The sequence below is a fragment of the Gorilla gorilla genome, chromosome 20 (assembly GCF_029281585.2).
Source record: "Gorilla gorilla gorilla isolate KB3781 chromosome 20, NHGRI_mGorGor1-v2.1_pri, whole genome shotgun sequence".
NCBI lineage: Eukaryota > Metazoa > Chordata > Mammalia > Primates > Hominidae > Gorilla > Gorilla gorilla.
The window spans coordinates 17,358,709-17,377,823 of record NC_073244.2 but is presented as its reverse complement, the minus strand read 5'-3'; the positions used below and the strand labels follow the sequence as shown (position 1 = coordinate 17,377,823).

General features: G+C 51.1%; 1 protein-coding gene across 1 annotated transcript; it reads left to right on the top strand.

Annotated features, from left to right (window-relative positions):
* Window positions 1-426: 426 nt before the first annotated feature.
* RAB3D (RAB3D, member RAS oncogene family) lies at window positions 427-18,766 on the top strand. The gene is made up of 5 exons (XM_004060025.5): window positions 427-1,381; window positions 3,391-3,679; window positions 5,463-5,581; window positions 5,674-5,798; window positions 15,246-18,766. The coding sequence occupies exons 2-5, from the start codon at window positions 3,452-3,454 to the stop codon at window positions 15,431-15,433; spliced, it is 660 nt and encodes a 219-aa protein (XP_004060073.1). The 5' UTR covers window positions 427-1,381; window positions 3,391-3,451; the 3' UTR covers window positions 15,434-18,766.
* Window positions 18,767-19,115: the final 349 nt, after the last annotated feature.

Sequence of the window (19,115 nt, the reverse complement as noted above, 5' to 3'; positions counted from 1 at the left end):
CCTCCCAAGTAGTTGGGATTACAGGTGTGCACCACCATGCTCGGCTAATTTTTGTATATTTATTTATTTATTTGAGACAGAGTTTCGCTGTTTTTGCCCAGGCTGGAGTGCAATGGCGTGATCTCGGCTCACTGCAACCTCCTCCTTCCAGGTTCAAGCAATTCTCCTGCCTCAGCTTCCAGAGTAACTGGGATTACAGGCATGCATCACCACACCTGGCTAATTTTGTGTTTTTTAGTAGAGACAGGGTTTCTTCACGTTGGCCAGGCTAGTCTCGAACTCCCGACCTCAGGTGATCTGCCCACCTCGGCCTCCCAAAGTGCTGAGATTACAGGTGTGAGCCACGGTGCCCAGCCCCTAATATTTGTATTTTTTTTTTTTTAGTAGAGATGAGGTTTCACCATGTTGGCCAGGCTGGTCTTAAATTCCTGACCTCAAGTGATCCGCCTGTCTTGGCCTCCCAAAGTACCGGGATTACAGGCATAAGCCACCACGCCCAGCTCTCGTTTATTTTTATTTATTTGAAACAGGGTCTTGCTCTGTTGCCCAGGCTGGAGTGCTGTGGTGCAATCAAGGCTCACTGCAGCCTCGATGTCTCCAGCAATCCTCCTGCCTCAGCCTCCCAAGTAGCTGGGGTTACAGACGCACGCCACCACACCTGGCTAATTTTTGTTATTTTTAGTAGAGATGAGCTCTCCTTACGATGCCCGAGCTGTTCTCAAACTCCTGGCCTCAAGTGATTCTCCTGCTTCGGCCTCCCAAACTGCTGTAATTACAGGCCACCGCGCCTGGCCTAGCCTACTTTAAGGCCGGCATTGCACTTGACAAACACTAACTCAGATCAGAATCCTCCCACAACTCTGTGAGGTTGGGTACTCTCGCTATGAGCTACTTGACGGATGGGGAAACTGAGGCTCAAAGAGGTTAAGTAACGCGTCCAAAGCCACAAGACTAGAAAGTGGTGGAGCTGGGACTCGAACCAGGCCCAAGACTCTATGCTTTTAACAGCCGTGCGTATAGTAGAAGCTCTTTACAAGCAGTTGGGAAAATGAGATGTTGCTTGGCTAGGACGGGCTCTAGACGCTTGGTGCAGCTTCCAGCCCCTCCCACCCGCTTTCTGCAAGCCCCGCCCAAGACTCGGCCCCTCTTCGTCCTCCCCCATCCCCCGCTCCGGGAACGGCCCTTCCTCCGCCTTCTGGGCGGAGCCCGCGCGGGATCCGGGTGGCTGCAGGCTGCTGGCTTCTGCGGCTGCGGGGTCGGGGTCGCGGCCAGGGCCAAGCCGCAGCGAGTTCACAGGCGGAACCCCTGCAGGCGGCGCCCCCTACGCGAGGTCACCCCTGGGAAGGAGCGCAGCCCACCCGGCCCCTCCTCATTCGAGCAGGTCTGTGGGGTACGGGGGTTTGGGAGGAGGGTAGGGGGTCTGGGGAACAAAGGCGGGGCTGCGGGGAACGCCTCTGCCCTCGCCCCCACCCAGCTGGGCACTTGGGAAGCGCTGATGGGGCGCGGGCGGGGCAGAGAGCCCAGCTGGGGACAGGCGTTGGGACCATATGGTGATGGGGGAAACTCCTGAGTCCACCTGCGTTGGCTGGGACGCCCCAAATCTAGTGAAGGGGAACAGAGGCGAGCCCTCCGGGGCCAGGCTTGAGGGAGGGTCGGCAGATGGTTAGAAAGAGGCGGGACCGACTGACACAGGTGAGCTAAGGCTGGGGGAGGTGGGGGCCCCAGCCTTGCGGCCCTGCCCTGCGTGGGGAAAGGTTTCCTGCCTCTTCTCTTCCCCTCCTTAAACTCGTTCTCCTGGAACACGGGGTGGGGCCGGTTGGGTCCTCGTTTAAAATGGAAAAAAGCCCCAAAGGCAGTTGAGAAATAGCTGTGCCAGGGCTTTCTCTGCCTCTGCCCCGCCTGCATCCAGGCCTTCTGCAGCCTCTCTGTGCGGTTCCCGCAGCGGCCATAGACAGCTGGGGAAACTGAGGCCTGGGAGAGGTTATGAGGGTTGAGGGAGCACCTTGGACTCGGATGAAGCAGCATGTTGGAGTGTGGGCAGATTCAAGGAGACTAGCTGTGGGACAGATTGCCTGGAAAGACCAAGGGTGGGCGGCAGTGGTCGTGGTGGTCGGGTTGTGTTAATTAAGTGGCTGGGATCGTTTCCTTGGGTATAAGGACTCTCACTCCTGCCTCCGTGGACTGGGGCTGGAGTGAGTCAGCCTTGGGCAGAAGGAGACAGGCCCGGCCCCTTTGACAAATAGAAAATAGCAGTACCCATTTAGGGGGTAGAACTGGACTTTAAACCTGGGCCCTGTACATAGAAAACCCCTTCCCCTTGGAACTCAGAGAAGGGGTTGTATTTGGCATGAGTTGGTGGGCGGCAGGCGCCCCAGTGGCTGACACCTGCCAAAGTCAACACCCAAGCCTTAATCAGGGGCTCTATCCAGCTTATCCAGCTGGCAGGTCCTCCCCCCACCCCACCCCAGCTTACACCTGGGCCACACCGGCTGCACACACTGGGGCGAAGTCCACACCTGTGCCTTCTCCAGAATCTAGTTCTTCAGGGGCCAGAGCCCCTTACCCTCGGCCTTGCACTTGAACCCTTTGCTAGGCCTCTGGGTTTCCAGATAGGAAAGGTCTCCCCACCCTCCACCCCAATACAGACTCAGTTATGCCACAGGGTGTGAAGATTAAACAGCAGTCACATTTTTTGTGCCCCAGCTCTATACCAGGCACTGTCTAATGACCGTTACGTGTGTTAATACCTTCCCACTGGAAGGAACGTGACCACCCGAGGATGGACTTTTTCTTGTCCTATTCACAGCTGCATTTCCACAGAGAACAGGGCCTGGCAGAGAGTAAGCATTTGTTGAATGAATAAAGAAACACATTTTAGGTCGGGCGTGGTGGCTTATGCCTGTAATCCTAGCACATGGGAAGGCTGAGGCAGGAGGATTGCTTGAGCAGAGGAGTTTGAAACCAGCATGGGCAACATAATGAGACCCCATCTCTACAAAAAAAATTTTTTTAAATTAGCCTGATGTGGTGGCATGTCTGTAGTCCCAGCTACTTGGGAGGCTGAGGCAGGAGGATCACTTGAGCCCAGGAGGTCAAGACTGCAGTGAGCTATGATCACGCCACAGCGCTCCAGCCTCAGGCAACAGAGCGAGATCTTGTCTCTAAAAAAAAGAAAAGAAGAAAGAAAGAAACTCGTTTTAGGCTTACAACCAACTACTCTTTCAGGAAGGGACTATGACAAACATCCCATTTTGCAGAAGAGGACACTGAGGTCTAGAGGGGGCAAGCGATGCATCCAGCATCCCTTGGTCTCCGAGTGACCGAGCTGAGATTTGAATCCAGGCCTGGTGCATTCACAGGAGCTGTTCTTGATGTTTGATTCCCCTGCAGGACATCCGTCTCCTCTCCCTGAGGATTTCAGGTCTCCCTGTCCCAGGAGGCTTGTGCCAAGATGGCATCAGCTGGAGACCCCCAGGCAGGCCCACGGGATGCAGCAGATCAGAACTTCGACTATATGTTCAAACTGCTACTGATAGGCAACAGCAGCGTGGGCAAGACTTCCTTCCTGTTCCGATACGCGGACGACTCCTTCACACCCGCCTTTGTCAGTACTGTGGGCATCGATTTCAAGGTCAAGACCGTCTACCGCCATGACAAGAGGATCAAGCTGCAGATCTGGGTAGGCTGGGAGGCTGGCTGTGGGTTGGGGGTGGGGTCCCTCCAGGAAAGTTCATTGGAGGGTTTTTTTTTTTGAGATGGAGTCTCGCTCTGTTGCCCAGGCTGGAGGGCAGTGGCACGATCTCGGCTCACTGCAACCTCCATCTCCTGGGTTCAAGCGATTCTCCTGCCTCAACCTCCCGAGTAGCTGGGATTACAGGTGCCCACCACCACGCCCGGCTAATTTTTGTATTTTTAGTAGAGACGGGGTTTCACCATGTTGGCCAGGCTGGTCTCAAACTGCTGACCTCAGGTGATCCACCCGCCTCGGCCTCCCAAAGTGCTGGGATTACAGGCATGAGCCACCGCGCCTAGCCTCATTGGAGAGTTCTTCTGGCTGGGGGGAGGGTTCTCAAGTGAGGAGAAGTAGCCCAGAGTTGGGATGTGCACTTGGGGCAGGTGTGAAGAGTAGGGAGGAATTATCTACTAGGTGAATTTATCAGGATGAGGGGACATGCCCTGCCCTGGTTGGGGGGACTCTGAGGGAGACTGTGTATATATATATATATATTTTTTTTTTTTTTTTTTTGCTCTCGAGACGGAGTCTTGCTCTGTCGCCCAGGCTGGAGCACAATGGCACAATCTTGGCTCACTGCAACCTCCGTCTCCTGGGTTCAAGCAATTCTCCTGCCTCAGTCTCCCGAGAAGCTGGGATTACAGGTGCGCGCCACCACACCCGGCTAATTTTTTATACTTTTAATAGAGATGGGGTTTCACCATGTTGGCCAGGCTGCTCTTGAACTCCTGACCTCGTGATCCGCCCACCTCGGCCTCCAAAAGCGCTGGGATTACAGGCATGAGCCACTGTAATACTGTGCCTGGCGGGAAACAGTATTATTCCTGGGGGTCTGATTGCGGAGATGATACTAACCTAAGACATGTTTGAAGTACTTGTGACACTAGCGTGGTGGCTCATGCCTGTAATCCCAGCACTTTGGGAGGCCGAGGTGGAGGATCACTTGAGCCCAGCGGTTCCAGACCAGCCTGGACAACATAGCGAGATCTCATCTCTAAAAAAACTTTAAACATTAGCCCAGCATGGTAACTCCCACCTGTAGTCTCAGCTATTCAGGAGGCTGAGGCGAGAGGATTGCTTGAGCCCAGGAGTTCGAGGCTGCAGTGAGCTATGATTGCACCACTGCACTCCAGCATGGGTGACAGGGCAAGACCCCATCTATTAAAAAAAGAAAGAAAGAAAAAAGAAAGGTCCCAGGTGCTGGTGACCAACGGGGAAGAGTTTTGGGTACCATCTTAGAGGGGACCCTGGGACCCCCATTGGACCGACCTGGTCTGCAGAGTCACACCCAGCCCCCTCTCCCAACTTAGCCGCTGGTAACAATCATCGTGGTAGCAAGAGTACCAAGGTGTCCTGTCAGGATGGTACCATCTGGCCCAGTTGGTTCTTATTTGCAGTTGTTAAGTTGGTTCTTAGAGACAAGGTCAAAGGGGCTCATAAGTCTGTGAGAGGCCACTGACCCCTGAGACTTGGAACCCCTCAAGGGCAAGCCCAAGTCTCTCCCTCATGAGACTGGGGAGATCCCTTGGTAATGAATCCATGCCTCCCCCATCAGACTGGGGTTGTAAGTGCAGGATCTGTGTATTCTCCATCAGACCGGAGGTTGTACAAGCAAGTCTTTGTCTCCCCCATAAGGCTGGGGCTATGAGCACAGGGCAGTGCCCCTCTCAGACAGGGGTGGACTGGGAAACAGGTAGTTCCCAGCCAACTGCCACTGCCATTTGTCCAGGACACGGCGGGCCAGGAGCGCTACCGCACCATCACCACAGCCTACTACCGGGGAGCCATGGGCTTCCTGCTCATGTATGACGTCGCCAATCAGGAATCCTTTGCCGCTGTGCAGGACTGGTGAGTGCTTGCTGATCATGGACCCCTGATCTTTGCCCTCTCCTCTGACCCGTAACCCCCCGGCTCATGGCTCACCACTGGTAACTCTGCAGGGCCACGCAAATCAAGACCTACTCCTGGGACAACGCCCAGGTCATCCTGGTGGGGAACAAGTGTGACCTGGAGGACGAACGTGTTGTGCCTGCTGAGGATGGCCGGAGGCTCGCCGACGACCTTGGTTAGTGCCCAGCCTGGGCCACAGGCCCTGGTCTCCCAGAACCAAACCCTCATCCCCATCCTCTGATTCAGGGTCCAACCCAGTCACTGATCCTTTGAGGATCTGCCCAGGAAGATACCCATGTGTATGCCACATGTCCCGTTTAATTGCAGGGGATCCACGCGCAGGAACTCCCACTGCCCCACTGCCTATCCCCTGGGAACCCAGCAAAACCATTTCTGGAAATTGATCCTAGAGATATCCTCACCCATGTGGGATGTGGTGTGTGGAGTGTAGTAGTAGTATTAGTAGGAGTGAAACCTACAGATCCCCACCAAGTGTCTCACAGTTGGAGAACCAAGTGGACATAAAGTATATTCACATGGTGGAATACTATGCAGCCATGGAAAAGGATGGGGATGTTCTTTATTTTTTTATTTTTTATTTTTTTGAGACAGAGTCCCGCTCTGTCGCCCAGGCTGAAGTGCAGTGGTGCGATCTCGGCTCACTGCAAGCTCCACTTCCCAGGTTTATTTTATTTTTTTGAGTTGGAGTCTCACTCTGTCACCCAGACTGGAGTGCAGTGGTGCCATATTGGCTCACTGCAGCCTCCACCTCCCAGGTTCAAGCAATTCTCCTGCTTCAGCCTCCCAAGTAGCTGGTACTACTGGCGTGTGCCACCATGCCCAGCTAATTTTTTATATTTTTAGTAAAGATGGGGTTTCACCATGTTAGCCAGGATGGTCTCGATCTCCTGACCTCGTGATCTGCCCGCCTTGGCCTCCCAAAGTGGTGGGATTACAAGCGTGAGGCACCATGCCTGGCCTTTTTTTTTTTTTTTTTTTGCGTGGAGATAGGGTCTCGCTATATTTCCCAGGCTGGCCTCGAACTCCTGACCTTAAGTGATCCTCCCTCCTCAGCCTCCCAAAGTGCTGGGATTGCAGGCATGAGCCACCCCACCAGCCCAAGGGGATGTTCTTTATGGTTTGTTTTTGTTTGAGATGGAGTCTCCTGTTGCCCAGGCTAGAGTGCAGTGGTGCGATCTTGGCTCACTGCAACCTCTACCTCCTGCATTCAAGTGATTCTCCTTCCTCAGCCTCCTGAGTATCCAGGATTACAGGTGTGCGCAGCATGCCTGACTCATTTTTGTATTTTCAGTAGAGATGGGGTTTCGCCATGTTGGCCAGGCTGGTCTTGAACCCCTGACAGGTGATCCACCTGCCTCAGCCTCCCGAAGTGTTGGGATTACAGGCATGAGCCACCGTGCCCGGCTGTTTTGTTCCAGCAAAATAGTGGATACGACTGCTTTCTTTAGTCCAGAAGTCAGCAAACCTTTTCTTAAAGGGACAGATAGTAAATATTTTTGGCCATACAGTCTCTATGGCAACTACCCAACTCTGCATGACAGCAGCCACAGACAATGCATAAATGAATGGGTGTGACTGTTTGCCAATAAAACTTTATTTGTGGCCGGGCATGGTGGCTCATGCCTGAAATCCCAGCACTTTGGGAGGCTGAGACAAGCAGATCACCTGAGGCCAGGAGTTCTAGACCAGCCTGGCCAACATGGCAAAACCCCGTCTCTACTAAAAATGCACAAAAATTAGCCGGGCATGGTGACAGACGCCTGTAATCCCAGCTACTTGGGAGGCTGAGGCAGAAGAATCACTTGAACCTGAGAGGTGGAGGCTGCAGTGAGCCGATATCACGCCACTGCACTCCAGCCTGGGCAATGGGGGAAGACTCTGTCTCAAAAGAAAAAAAAAAAAAGGAAAGAAAGTAACTGATGCTTGCAATCAGTTTTTAACCCCAGCTTTCCCATAAGCCCCATCCAAGCCAGCACCCTATGTGCAAAATTCAGAAGGCACAGGAAGAGACTAAGGCAATAACCCACTCCCCACCTGCAGTTCTGGTCTCCCAGCTTCTCTGATTCTTGTATCTCTTTCCAGAAATATGCTGAGCACCTACAGGCATTGACAACACATTGGCTACTTTTTTGTTTTACACAGATGTTCCCTACTGTGTATACCCTTTCCTGCACTTTGAACTTTTCTACTAAATAATATATCCTAGAAATATTTCTCTGCCGGGCGCGGTGGCTCACGCTTGTAATCCCAGCACTTTGGGAGGCCGAAGAGGGCGGATCACGAGGTCAGGAGATCAAGAACATCCTGGCTAACACTGTGAAACTCCGTCTCTACTAAAAATACAAAAAAATTAGCCAGGCGTGGTAGCGGGCGCCTGTAGTCCCAGCTTCTCGGGAGGTTGAGGCAAGAGAATGGTGTGAACCCGGGAGGCGGAACTTGCAGTGAGCCAAGATCACGCCACTGCACTCCAGCCTGGGTGGAAGAGCAGGACTCTTTCTCAAAAAAAAAAAAAAAAAAGAAATATTTCTCCATCAGCCCCAGAGCTGGCTCATTCTTTTGCATGGCTGTGTACTATTCCATTTCGTGTTTCCTTAACCTTTTCCTCTGTTGACAGCCATGGAGATTATTTCTAGCCTTTTCCTCTGACAAATGCAGCTGCAGCAATCATTTTTACATATATTTCTTTGGACACATGAGGCAAGAAATCTGCCAGCTTGATTCACAGATGTTCTTAACACTTTTTTTTTTTGAGATGGAGTCACTGCACCTGGTTGGTTTTTATAGGCCCGGCCTACACTTTTTTAAAAAAATAACTTTGGCCAGGAATGGTGGCATGTGCTTGTGATCCCAGCTACTCTGGAGACTGAATTAGGAGGATTGCTTCAGGCCAAGAATTTGAGACCAGCTTGGGCAATATAGCGAGACCCTGTCTCAAAAAAGGAAGAAAATAATAACTTTTTGTGATAAAAATGTTCAAATACTCTCAGCACATTGGGAGGGCAAGGTGGGTAGATCGCTCAAGCCCAGGACTTTGAGACCAGCATGGTCAACATGGTAAACCCTGTCTCTACAAAAAAATGCAAAAATTAGCTAAGCATGGTGGCTCACACCTGTAGTCTCAGCTACTCAGGAGGCTGAGGTGGGAGGATCGCTTGAGCCTGGGAGGCAGAGGTTGCACTGAGCCAAGATTGCACCACTGTATGCCAGCCTGGGTGACAGAGTGAGACCTTGTCTCAAAAAACAATGAAATAAAATAAGAAATGTTCGGCCAGGCGTGGTGGCTCACGCCTGTAATCCCAGCACTTTGGGAGGCCGAGGCAGGCGGATCACCTGAGGTCAGGAGTTTGAGACCAACCTGACCAACATGGTGAAACGAGACAGAGCCTCACTCTTTCACCCAGGCTGGAGTACAGTGGTTTGATCCCACCACTTTAGGAGGCTGAGGAGGGAGGATTGCTTGAGCCCAGGGTTTAGAGACCAGCCTGGGCAACACAGTGAGACCCCAACTCTACAAAATAAGTTTAAAGCTCCCTGTAGCCTCAGACTCCTGGGCTCAAGCGATTCTGCTGCCTCAGCCTTTCAAGTAGCTGGGACTACTAGTGTAAGCCAGCACACTGGCTAATTTTTTATTTTTATTTTTTGTAGAGATGAGGTCTCACTATATTGCCCAGGCTGGTCTTGAACTCCTGGGCTCAAGCAGTCGGCCTGCCTCAGCCTCCCAAAGTGCTGGGATTACAGGCATGAGCCACGGCACCTGGTTGGTTTTTACATTTTTAAGTGGTTGAAAAAAAAATAATATGACACGGGAAATTTATATGAAATTCAAATTTGTATCTATAAATGAAGTTTTTCTGAGACACAGCCATACCCTTTTAAAAGAATTTTTTTTTTACACGGAGTCTTGCTCTTGTCGCCCAGGCTGGAGTGCAATGGCGCGATTTCGGCTCACTGCCACCTCCGCCTCCCCAGTTCAAGTGATTCTCTTGCCTCAGCCTCCTGAGTAGCTGGGATTACAGGTGCCCACCACCACGGGGCCCGGCTAATTTTTGTATCTTTAGTAGAGATGGGGTTTCACTATGTTAGCCAGGCTGGTCTGGAATTCCTGACCTCAGGTGATCCACCTGCCTCGACCTCCCAGCCATTTATTTTTTTAATTTATTTATTTATTTTTTTTGAGACAAGGTCTCTCTCCGGTGCTCAGGCTGGAGTGCAGTGGCACGATCATAACTCAAAGCAGCCTCCAACTCCTGGGCTCAAGTGATCCTCCCACCTCAGCCTCCCAAGTAGCTGGGACGCCAGGTGTACTCCACCACACCTGCCTAATTAAAAAAAATTTTTTTGCCGGGCGCAGTGGCTCATGCCTGTAATCCCAGCACTTTGGGAGGCTGAGGCGGGTGGATCACAAGGTCAGAAGCTTGAGACCACCCTGGCCAACATGGTGAAACCCCGTCTCTACTAAAAATACAAAAAAATTAGCCGGGCGTGGTGGTACACACCTGTAATCCCAGCTACTCAGGAGGCTGAGGCAGGAGAATTGCTTGAACCTGGGAGGCAGAGGCTGCAGTGAGCCGAGATCGCGCCACTGCACTCCAGCCTGAGCAACAGAGCGAGACTCCGTCTCAAAAAAATAAAAAAAAAGTTAAGAGATAGGTCTTGCCATGTTGTCTGGGCTGATCTTGAACTCCTGGGCTTAAGCAATCCTCCCACCTTGGCCTCCCAAAGTGCTGAGATCACAGGAATGAACTCACACCCGTGCTCAGTTGATGCCTATTTGTTGATGCGTTGTCTATGGTTGCTATTGTTTATGGTAATCACACGTCTGTGATTACAGGCTGTCTCAATACAGAAAAGGGTATAAACAGTGCTTCAAGCGCGGAATTGAGTAATTGAGACAGAGACCATATGACCCAGAAAGCCTAAAATATTTACGATCTGGCCTTTTACAGAGGAGGTTTGCTGACCTCTAAGCCATAACCAGTCCCTTTCCCCTTTTATTCTTGCCATTGCTTTGTTGGAGAAACTGGATCTCTGTTCTGTGGGGCAGGGCCCTGGATCCCCAGTTAGCCTGGAAGTGGTAAAATCAGTTAACACCCGCGATGGGCTGGAATACTTGGAGGTGCTTTCCACACCTACTTGTGGATTATATCTGGGGTCTCGGGGTAAAGGGGGATTCTCACTTTCTGTTATTATGTTTAAAATATTGGAGTACAGGCCGGGTTCGGTGGCTCACGCCTGTAATCCTAGCACTTTGGGAGGCTGAAGTGGGCAGATCACTTGATGTCAGGAGTTCGAGACCAGCCTGGCCAACATGGTAAAACCCTGTCTCTACCAAAAATACAAAAATTAGCTGGGTGTGGTGGCACCCGCCTGTAATCCCAGCGACTTGGAAAGCTGAGGTATGAGAACCATTTGAACCCGGGAGGCGGAGGTTGCAATGAGCCGAGATCGCGCCATTGTGTTCCAGCCTGGGTGATGGAGTGAGCCTGTATCTCACACACACACAAAAAGAAGATTGACGTACAAAGCAGGAGACAGAATTTGACCCCAATTTTTTTTCTTTTCTTTTGTTTTGTTTTTTTTTGAGATGGAGTTTCGCTCTTGTTGCCCAGGCTGGAGTGCAGTGGCGCAATCTCGGCTCGCTGCAACCTCCGCCTCCCAGGTTCAAGCAATTCTCCTGCCTCAGCCTCCCGAATAGCTGGGATTACAGGCATGTGCCACCACGCCTGGCTACTTTTGTATTTTTAGTAGAGATGGGGTTTCACCATGTTGGTCAGGCTGGTATCAAACTCCTGACCTCAGGTGATCTGCTGCCTCAGCCTCCCAAACTGCTGGGATTACAGGTGTGAGCCACCACGCCTGGCCTGATTCCAATTTTGTAGGAAAAAAAGCCAGACACACATACATGTGCACACACACATCCCCTACAAACCTAACCCCAACAATGACATATTTATATAGAAAAAGACTAAAGGCTGGGCATGGTGGCTCATGCCTGTAATCCTTGCACTTTGGGAGGTCAAGGCAGAGGATCAGTTGAGTCTAGCAGTTAGAGACCAGCATGGGCAACATGGTGAAGCCCCACCCCTATAAAAAATACCAAAAATTGGCTGTGTGTGGTGGCACACCCCTATAGTCCCAGCTACTTGGGAGACTGAGGGGGGCCCAAGAGTCAAGGCCGTAGTGAGTTATGATCATACCACTGCACTCCAGCCTGGGCAACAGAGGGAGACTGTCTTAAAAAAAAAAAAAAAAGATGAATAAAGACTAGAAAGCTAAATAGCAAAACGCCAATAGTAATTGTTTCCAAGTGATGAGATTACAAATTACTTTTATCTCTATCTCCATACATTTCTTTGTGTTTTTGTTTTGAGACAGGGTCTCACTCTGTTGCCCAGGCTGGAGTGCAATGGCATGACCTCAGCTCACTGCAGCCTCAACTTCCCTGGCTCAGGTCATCCTCCCACTTCAGCCTCCCAAGTAGGTGGGACTACAGGTGCATGCCACCACACCTGGCTAATATTTATTTATTTATTTATTTTGAGATGGAGTCTTGCTCTGTTGCCAGGCTGGAGTGCAGTGGCATAATCTCGGCTCACTGCAACCTACACCTCCTGGGTTCAAGCAATTCTTCTGCCTCAGCCTCCTGAGTAGCTGGGACTGCAGGCACGTGCCACCACACAAAGCTAAATTTTGTATTTTTAGTAGAGACGGGGTTTCACCGTATTGGCCCCGGTCTCGAACTCCTGACCTCGTGATCCACCCACCTCCGTCTCCCAAAGTGCTGGAATTACAGGCGTGAGCCACCACGCCTGGCACCCCCCTACCTTTTTTTTTTTTTTTTTTTTTTTTGAGATAATATCTTGTTCTGTCACCCAGCCTGGAGTACAATGGCACAATCTCAGCTCACTGCAACCTCCGCCTCCCAGGTTCAAGTGATCCTCCTGCTTCAGCCTCCTAAGTAGCTGGGATCACAGGTGTGCACCACCATGGCCAGCTAATTTTTGCATTTTTAGTAGAGACGGGGTTTCATCATGTTGGCCAGGCTGGTCTCAAACTCCAGACCTCAGGTGATCCGCTCACCTTGGCCTCCCAAAATGCTGGTATTACAGGCGTGAACCACCATGCCTGGCCTTAATTTTTATATTTGCTTTAGAGACTGGGTCTTGCTATGTTGCCCAGGCTGGTCTCAAACTTGTGAGCTCAGGTACCCATCTGCCTCAGTCTCCCAAAGCACTGGGATTATAGGCTGTCTTAATACTTTTCTGTAGTTTCTAGTTTCTCCAGTAAATTTCTCTATGGAGTGACATCCAAAAAATGTATTTTTTTTCCTTTTTAAAATTTTTATTTGTTTTAGAGACAGGGTCTCCCTACGTTACCCAGGCTGGTCTTGAACTCTTGGGTTCAAGTGATTCTCCTGCCTTGGCCTCCTGAGTAGTTGGGATTGCAGGCGCATACCACCACGCCTGATTAATATCAGAAAAATAAGCTGGGCGTGGTGGCTCATGCCTGTAATCCCAGCACTTTGGGAAGCTGAGGCAGGTGGATCATCTGAGGTCAAGAGTTCGATATCAGCCTGGCCAAAATAGCGAAACCCTGTCTCTACTGAAAACACAAAATTTAGCCTGGCGTGGTGGTGCACACCTGCAGTCCCAGCTCCTTGGGAGGCTGAAGCAGGAGAATCGCTTGAACTCGGGAGGCGGAGGTTGCAGTGGGCTGAGATCGTGCCGTTACACTCCAGCCTGGGCGACAAGAGCGAAACTCTGTCTCAACAAAAAGAAAAATAAAGAACACAGATGGTATGAGGCAAAGCCACGCGCGGATAAGGAAACACCAGATCTGCCCAGGAAGACAGTGGGATGGCTTTGATATCTCTGGGCTGACAGTAGGAGATCTAAGTTCATGTCCTGCCCCTGCTATTGTTCATTTACCCATTCATTCATTCAACCATTCAGCAGACAGTTTCTAAGCACCCTCTCCGTGTCGGGCACTGGGTACAGCCATGGGCGGAAATCCTGCCTGCCTGGAGCTGGCTTTCTAGTAGCGGAGACAGATAATAAATGGGTAATTACACAGCTAACTCATTATGATTCCATTTTCATAGTTCAGCATGACGCACAGAGAAGACAGGTCCACTTACCCTTGGCCACGTGTAACGTGGCAGGCGTTTGTCTGAATTCCTGGCTTACCTTGGTGATGTGGCAGGTGGGGCTACATGGAGATTCAGGGACAGCTCCTCTCAGGCAGACCCTCAGGAACCTTAAAAGGATGCAGGAAGCCCAGCGTGGTGGCTCACGCTGGTAAACCCAGCACTTTGGGAGGCCTAGGCGGGAGGATCACTTTAGGCCAGCAGTTCAAGACCAGCCTGTGCAACATAGCGAGACCCCCACCTCTACAAAAGAAAAAATTGAAAAATTAGCCGGGCGTGGTGGGGCGCACCTGTAGCCCCAGCTACTCAGGGGGCCAAGGCGGGAGGATCGCTTGAGCCCAGGAGGTTGAGGCTGCAATGAGCCATGTTCACACCACTACACTCCGGCCTGGGCAATAGAGAGAGACCGTTTCTCTTTTAAAAAAAAGCAATGGAAAATGTGACTTGACGGGTCTCCTGACCATGCCTTTCTGTGCAGCAGAAATTGGGTGGAAGCTGAGCTATAGCCACCTGTGGGCACTGCTATGGCCGCAGGGCAGCAGAACTCTTCATGTACCCTCCCACCTACACTCTTGCAGCCACTGCCTTGTGACAAAGAGATTCTTAGGATTGTCCAGACCATGGCTGCAGCCGCCGGGTTTCGTTTTGTTTTGTTTTTGAGACAGGGTCTTGCTCCATCACCCAGGCTGGTGTGCAGTGGTGTGATCATGGCTCACTGCAGCCTTGACCTCCTGGGCTCAAACCATTCTCCTGCCTTAACCTTCCGAGTAGCTGAGACTGCAGGTGAACGCCACCATGCCCCTCTATTTTTTTTTTTTTTAATAGAATCTCGCTCTGTTGCCCAGGCTGGAGTACAGTGGTGTGATCTCAGCTCACTGTAACCTCTGCCTCCCAGATTCAAGCAATTCTCCTGCCTCAGCCTCCCAAGTAGCTGGGATTACAGACGCGTGCCACCATGCCCAGCTAATTTTTTGTCTTTTTAGTAGAGACGGGGTTTCACCATGTTGGTCAGGCTGGTCTTGAACTCCTGACCTCAAATGATCCTCCCGCCTCGGCCTCCCAAAGTGCTGGGATTATAGGCATGAGCCTCCTCACCTGGCCGCCCATCTACTTTTTAAAAAAATTTATCGTAGAGATAGGGCCTTGCTATGTTGCCCGGGCTGGTCTTGAACTCCTGGCCTCAAGCGATCCTCCTGCCGTAGCTTCCCTTAGTGCCAGGATTACAGGCATAAGCCCCTGCGCCTGGCCTGCCACAGATTTTTATCATTGGTAGGATCATCATTCCCATTTTACAGGTGAGCAAACTGAGGCTTGGAGTGGCAAAGGCACACAACCAAGGTCCCACAGCAGGATAAAGAGCAGAACTAGGCTTAGAAGCCAGGTTTCTGTGATGCCACAGCTGAGACTCTGCCCCTCAGGGGTCTTACGAGTGTCCCCACCTTAACATTCATCCAGGTTTCGAGTTCTTTGAAGCCAGTGCCAAGGAGAACATCAATGTGAAGCAGGTCTTCGAGCGCCTGGTGGATGTCATCTGCGAGAAGATGAACGAGTCCCTGGAACCCAGCTCCAGCTCAGGCAGCAACGGGAAAGGCCCGGCCGTGGGGGATGCTCCAGCCCCCGAGCCCAGCAGCTGCAGCTGCTAGAGATGGCCCCCAACCCCCCACCCACCCCTCTCCTGCCTCGGCAGGGACTGTGATTGAGGCGTGAGCCACAGTGGTTATCTCCAAGCTCAGGGCAATCCCTTCCCTCCTGTCAACTGCTCCCCGACTCCTGCATGGCTCATTCCTTCACAATGTCGCCGTGGCTGCCAGGTTCCTCAGGCAGCCCCGGTGGGAGGCTACGGACCATGGGGACTCAGCTCTGCATGGCAGGCAGAGGCCCGGGGACACTGACGTGCATGAGCTTGCTGCTTTCCAGGGTGTGTTGAGGGTGGCCATGGGTGACACGTCCCACTCTTTCTGATGGAGGGGCATCTGTGGTGCCTTCTAGCTTAGAACCATTTTCCAGGTCTCTTCTGGGTTGGGCAGGACTGATATTCCCAAGCTGGTGGAAGATGGTTCATCTTCTTCCTCGCACAGTGTGGGTTCTTGGAGTTCATCCAGGGAAGGCGGCGCCTCTTTCTCAGGTCCTGCAGGCTGGTCTCTGAGCCTGCCCCCAAGAACTTTCTGGATTCCAAGGTGGGATGGTGATCCCTTTGACCCCTGCAGACCCTCTACTTGCAAAAAGCATCATTAAAGCGGCCTTTCCCCATTGTAGAAGGGACAGGGAATCAGATCCCCTCAACCCCCCGGCTTCAGGGACCCCAGAAGTGCCTTCCAAGCTTCCCCCAAGATCCACATCACCCACGACCCTGCCACTGTTTTTGCTGTGTTCACCACATCTCTGATCCTGAATTGAATTCTGGAACTATGGACCACATTAGACTGGGCAGAGATTCGCCCAACCCCTAGCACTCCGGCTCTGGGCTTTTGGCCAGAAGTTAATTAACCTCAGAGCCAGGAGCCTGGGGCCTCCCTCCCAGGCCCTGTTTAGCTGGTTGTGTTTTAAGCAAGTTCTTGCCCAATCATACATCCTGCTAGAAAAGGAAATGAAGCAACGTTCCCAGCCACCGCAGGCAGTTGTCGGCGACTTTCTGATGTAAGCTCCTGGGCTCCGACTTGAGGGGGGCCCTTCAAGACCCAATGTCCATTTCCCAATCCTTGTCATCGGCAGGGCCCAGGGATGTGACAATTTTTGCTAATGGAGGAGTCACTTCTTTTTTTTTTTTTTTTCTTTTTCTTTTTGAGATGGTCTCACTCTGTCGCCCAGGCTGGAGTGCAGTGGTGCAATCATAGCTCACCACAGCCTCAAACTAGGGGTCACTTCTAAGGGATGCTGGGGGTTGGGCGGAAGGGGTGAGGAGGTAGGATTGAGTAACTTGCTGTCACTGCTTGTACTTTGTAGACAGCCTGAGAGTGGCAGGCCCTTATGTGAATGGGGGGGATGGACTGTGATCAGTGCCGGGGAGTCTCTGAAGCTGGGGTCCCCACCTCCAGGGGCTTCTGCTCAGAGGTTATGTGTGCAGTTTGAAGATGTACATCTTGACCTCCAGTTTAGAGGCACTTTCTGCCCATCAGATTCCAAACTCTAGGGGCGCAGCACCTTTTCTTTGCTCCCAAACACCAACCAACACCCCTTAACAGGACCAGCACTGTTAGGATGGCTAAGCAGATGTTTTATGTTCCCACGTCCCTGACTCTGTTTCAGAGGTTGTGTCTGCTCTCCCAGCCCCTGAAGCCAAAATGACTTCCTGCAGCTTTCGTGAGCTCAGCCTCTTCCCTGGGGTATGTGTGAGGGGGAAAGCCTGGTTCAAGTTTAGATTTATTTCTAGGGAGCCCTGGTTTCTTCATACCAGAGGCTACCCTTAGAACTTTGGAGTGGGGTATCTTTTTTTTGTTTGTTTTTTTGATACAGAGTGTCTCTCTATTGCCCAGGCTGGAGTGCAGTGGCACAATCTCAGCTCACTGCAACCTCCACCTCCAGGGTTCAAGCGATTCTCCTGCCTCAGCCTCCCGAGTAGCTGGCATTACAGGCACCTGCCACCACACCTGGCTAAATTTTGTATTTTTAGTACAGAAGGGGTTTCACCATGTTGGTGAGGCTTGTCTCAAACTGACTTCAAGTGATCCACTTGCTTCGGCCTCCCAAAGTGCTGGGATTACAGGCGTGAGCCATCACGCCCAGCCGAGGGTATCTTTTATACCAACAAATTAGATGACTGAGGTGAAATGGACAAATCCTATACACAAAGTGAGGGTATCTGAGTATGTGGGCGGGAGTCAAAAATTTTTAGTTACTTTAACACTAAAGTCAAACTAAAGCAGCTTCAAAAAGACTTCTCAAGATGCAATATGGCCTGCTGAGGTTTTTTTGTTCGTTTGTTTTTTTAAGACAGAGAGTCGCTCTGTCGCCCAGGCCGGAGTGCAGTAGCATGATCTCAGCTCACTGCAACCTCCACCTCCTGGGTTCAAGCGATTCTCCTGTCTCAGCCTCCTAAGTAGCTGGGACTACAGGCACCTGCCACCACGCCCAGCTAAGTTTTGCATTTTTAGTAGCGACGGTTTCACCTTGTTGGCCAGGCTGGTTTTGTTGGCCAATTGTCTCTAAACTGCTGTCAAAAAAAGGAATGGATCAGATTGTCTTGAATAGGGCAGAGCTAACCTGTAATCACCTGTGTGATGAGAAACAGCTTTGACTGCATTTTACTCCTGACCTGGCCTAAGCTTTCTGTTTACATAAGATTTTTCAAGAATTCAACTTCAAGTAGCAGCCGAGAGAGCTGCCTCAGGATTCTCTTAAAAACTGGGAATAATATGGGAACATTTGTTTCTTCTAAAAATAAGGCAAATGTTACATTGAATGATTTGCGGGGCGAGGTTTAATTGGAAATGGTCTCTGGGGACTGAAAACTGATGTTTTTGCAGATTACCTCAGGGAAACGGAGGTTTGTTGAGTTTACAGACACATTAAACCAAAGGCCGTGGGAAAACCCCTCTCCAGCTCCAGGGGATTGGTCAGGACCACCCACTAACCAGTGCCTTCCTTCTTAACATTCACTTTTAGCAGCTTGTGTTTACATGGGCAGTTTTGATGGGAAATTGCCATGACCACAGGGGTTTGGAGTTCTGCTTTTTTTTCTTCTTCTTCTTTTTTGGGGGACTGGGGGACTGGGGGACTCCTCCCAAGATCACATTTTAGCATCTTTCTCTGCTACTCCATTTAGAAAAACAAGTAACAGGTGAAATGTGGTCTCAGTGTTAACGCGATAATTCCGCTACGAGCTCCTCCCTGACGATTCTGAAATACACTACTGAACGAACTCTGGCTGGTCCTTTCTATCCTGGATGTGGTTCTTCTGTGTAGCAATTCCTTGATGTCCAGTTTGGAAAGATGTACTCTTTTCTCAACAAGAAAAAATTAAATCCGTCATGCCCAAATATAGTTGTGCTTTTATTTCCATTAGTGAAGTGCGTTTCTGGGAAAGGGGGTTTGATTTGCAACTAAGCAGATGTCAGTCAAGGGCTCTTCAAGACACAGCAGAAACCTCACCGGGCCTCGGGCTGCCTCCCACTGGGTCCCATGGCCGCCACCTTGACCTTGGAAAGCTCTGTTATATGGAAGGTAGGGAGGACACTATTTCCCTCAACTACTTCTAGTAAAAAGCTCAGTTCTCTCCCCAGCAGCAAGAGGGCACCTGTGAACACCTGAGTCACAGCGCATTCCTCCTCTGCTTAGAACCTTCGATGGCTCCCACCTTACTTGCAGTAAATGCTGAGGTCCTTCCTG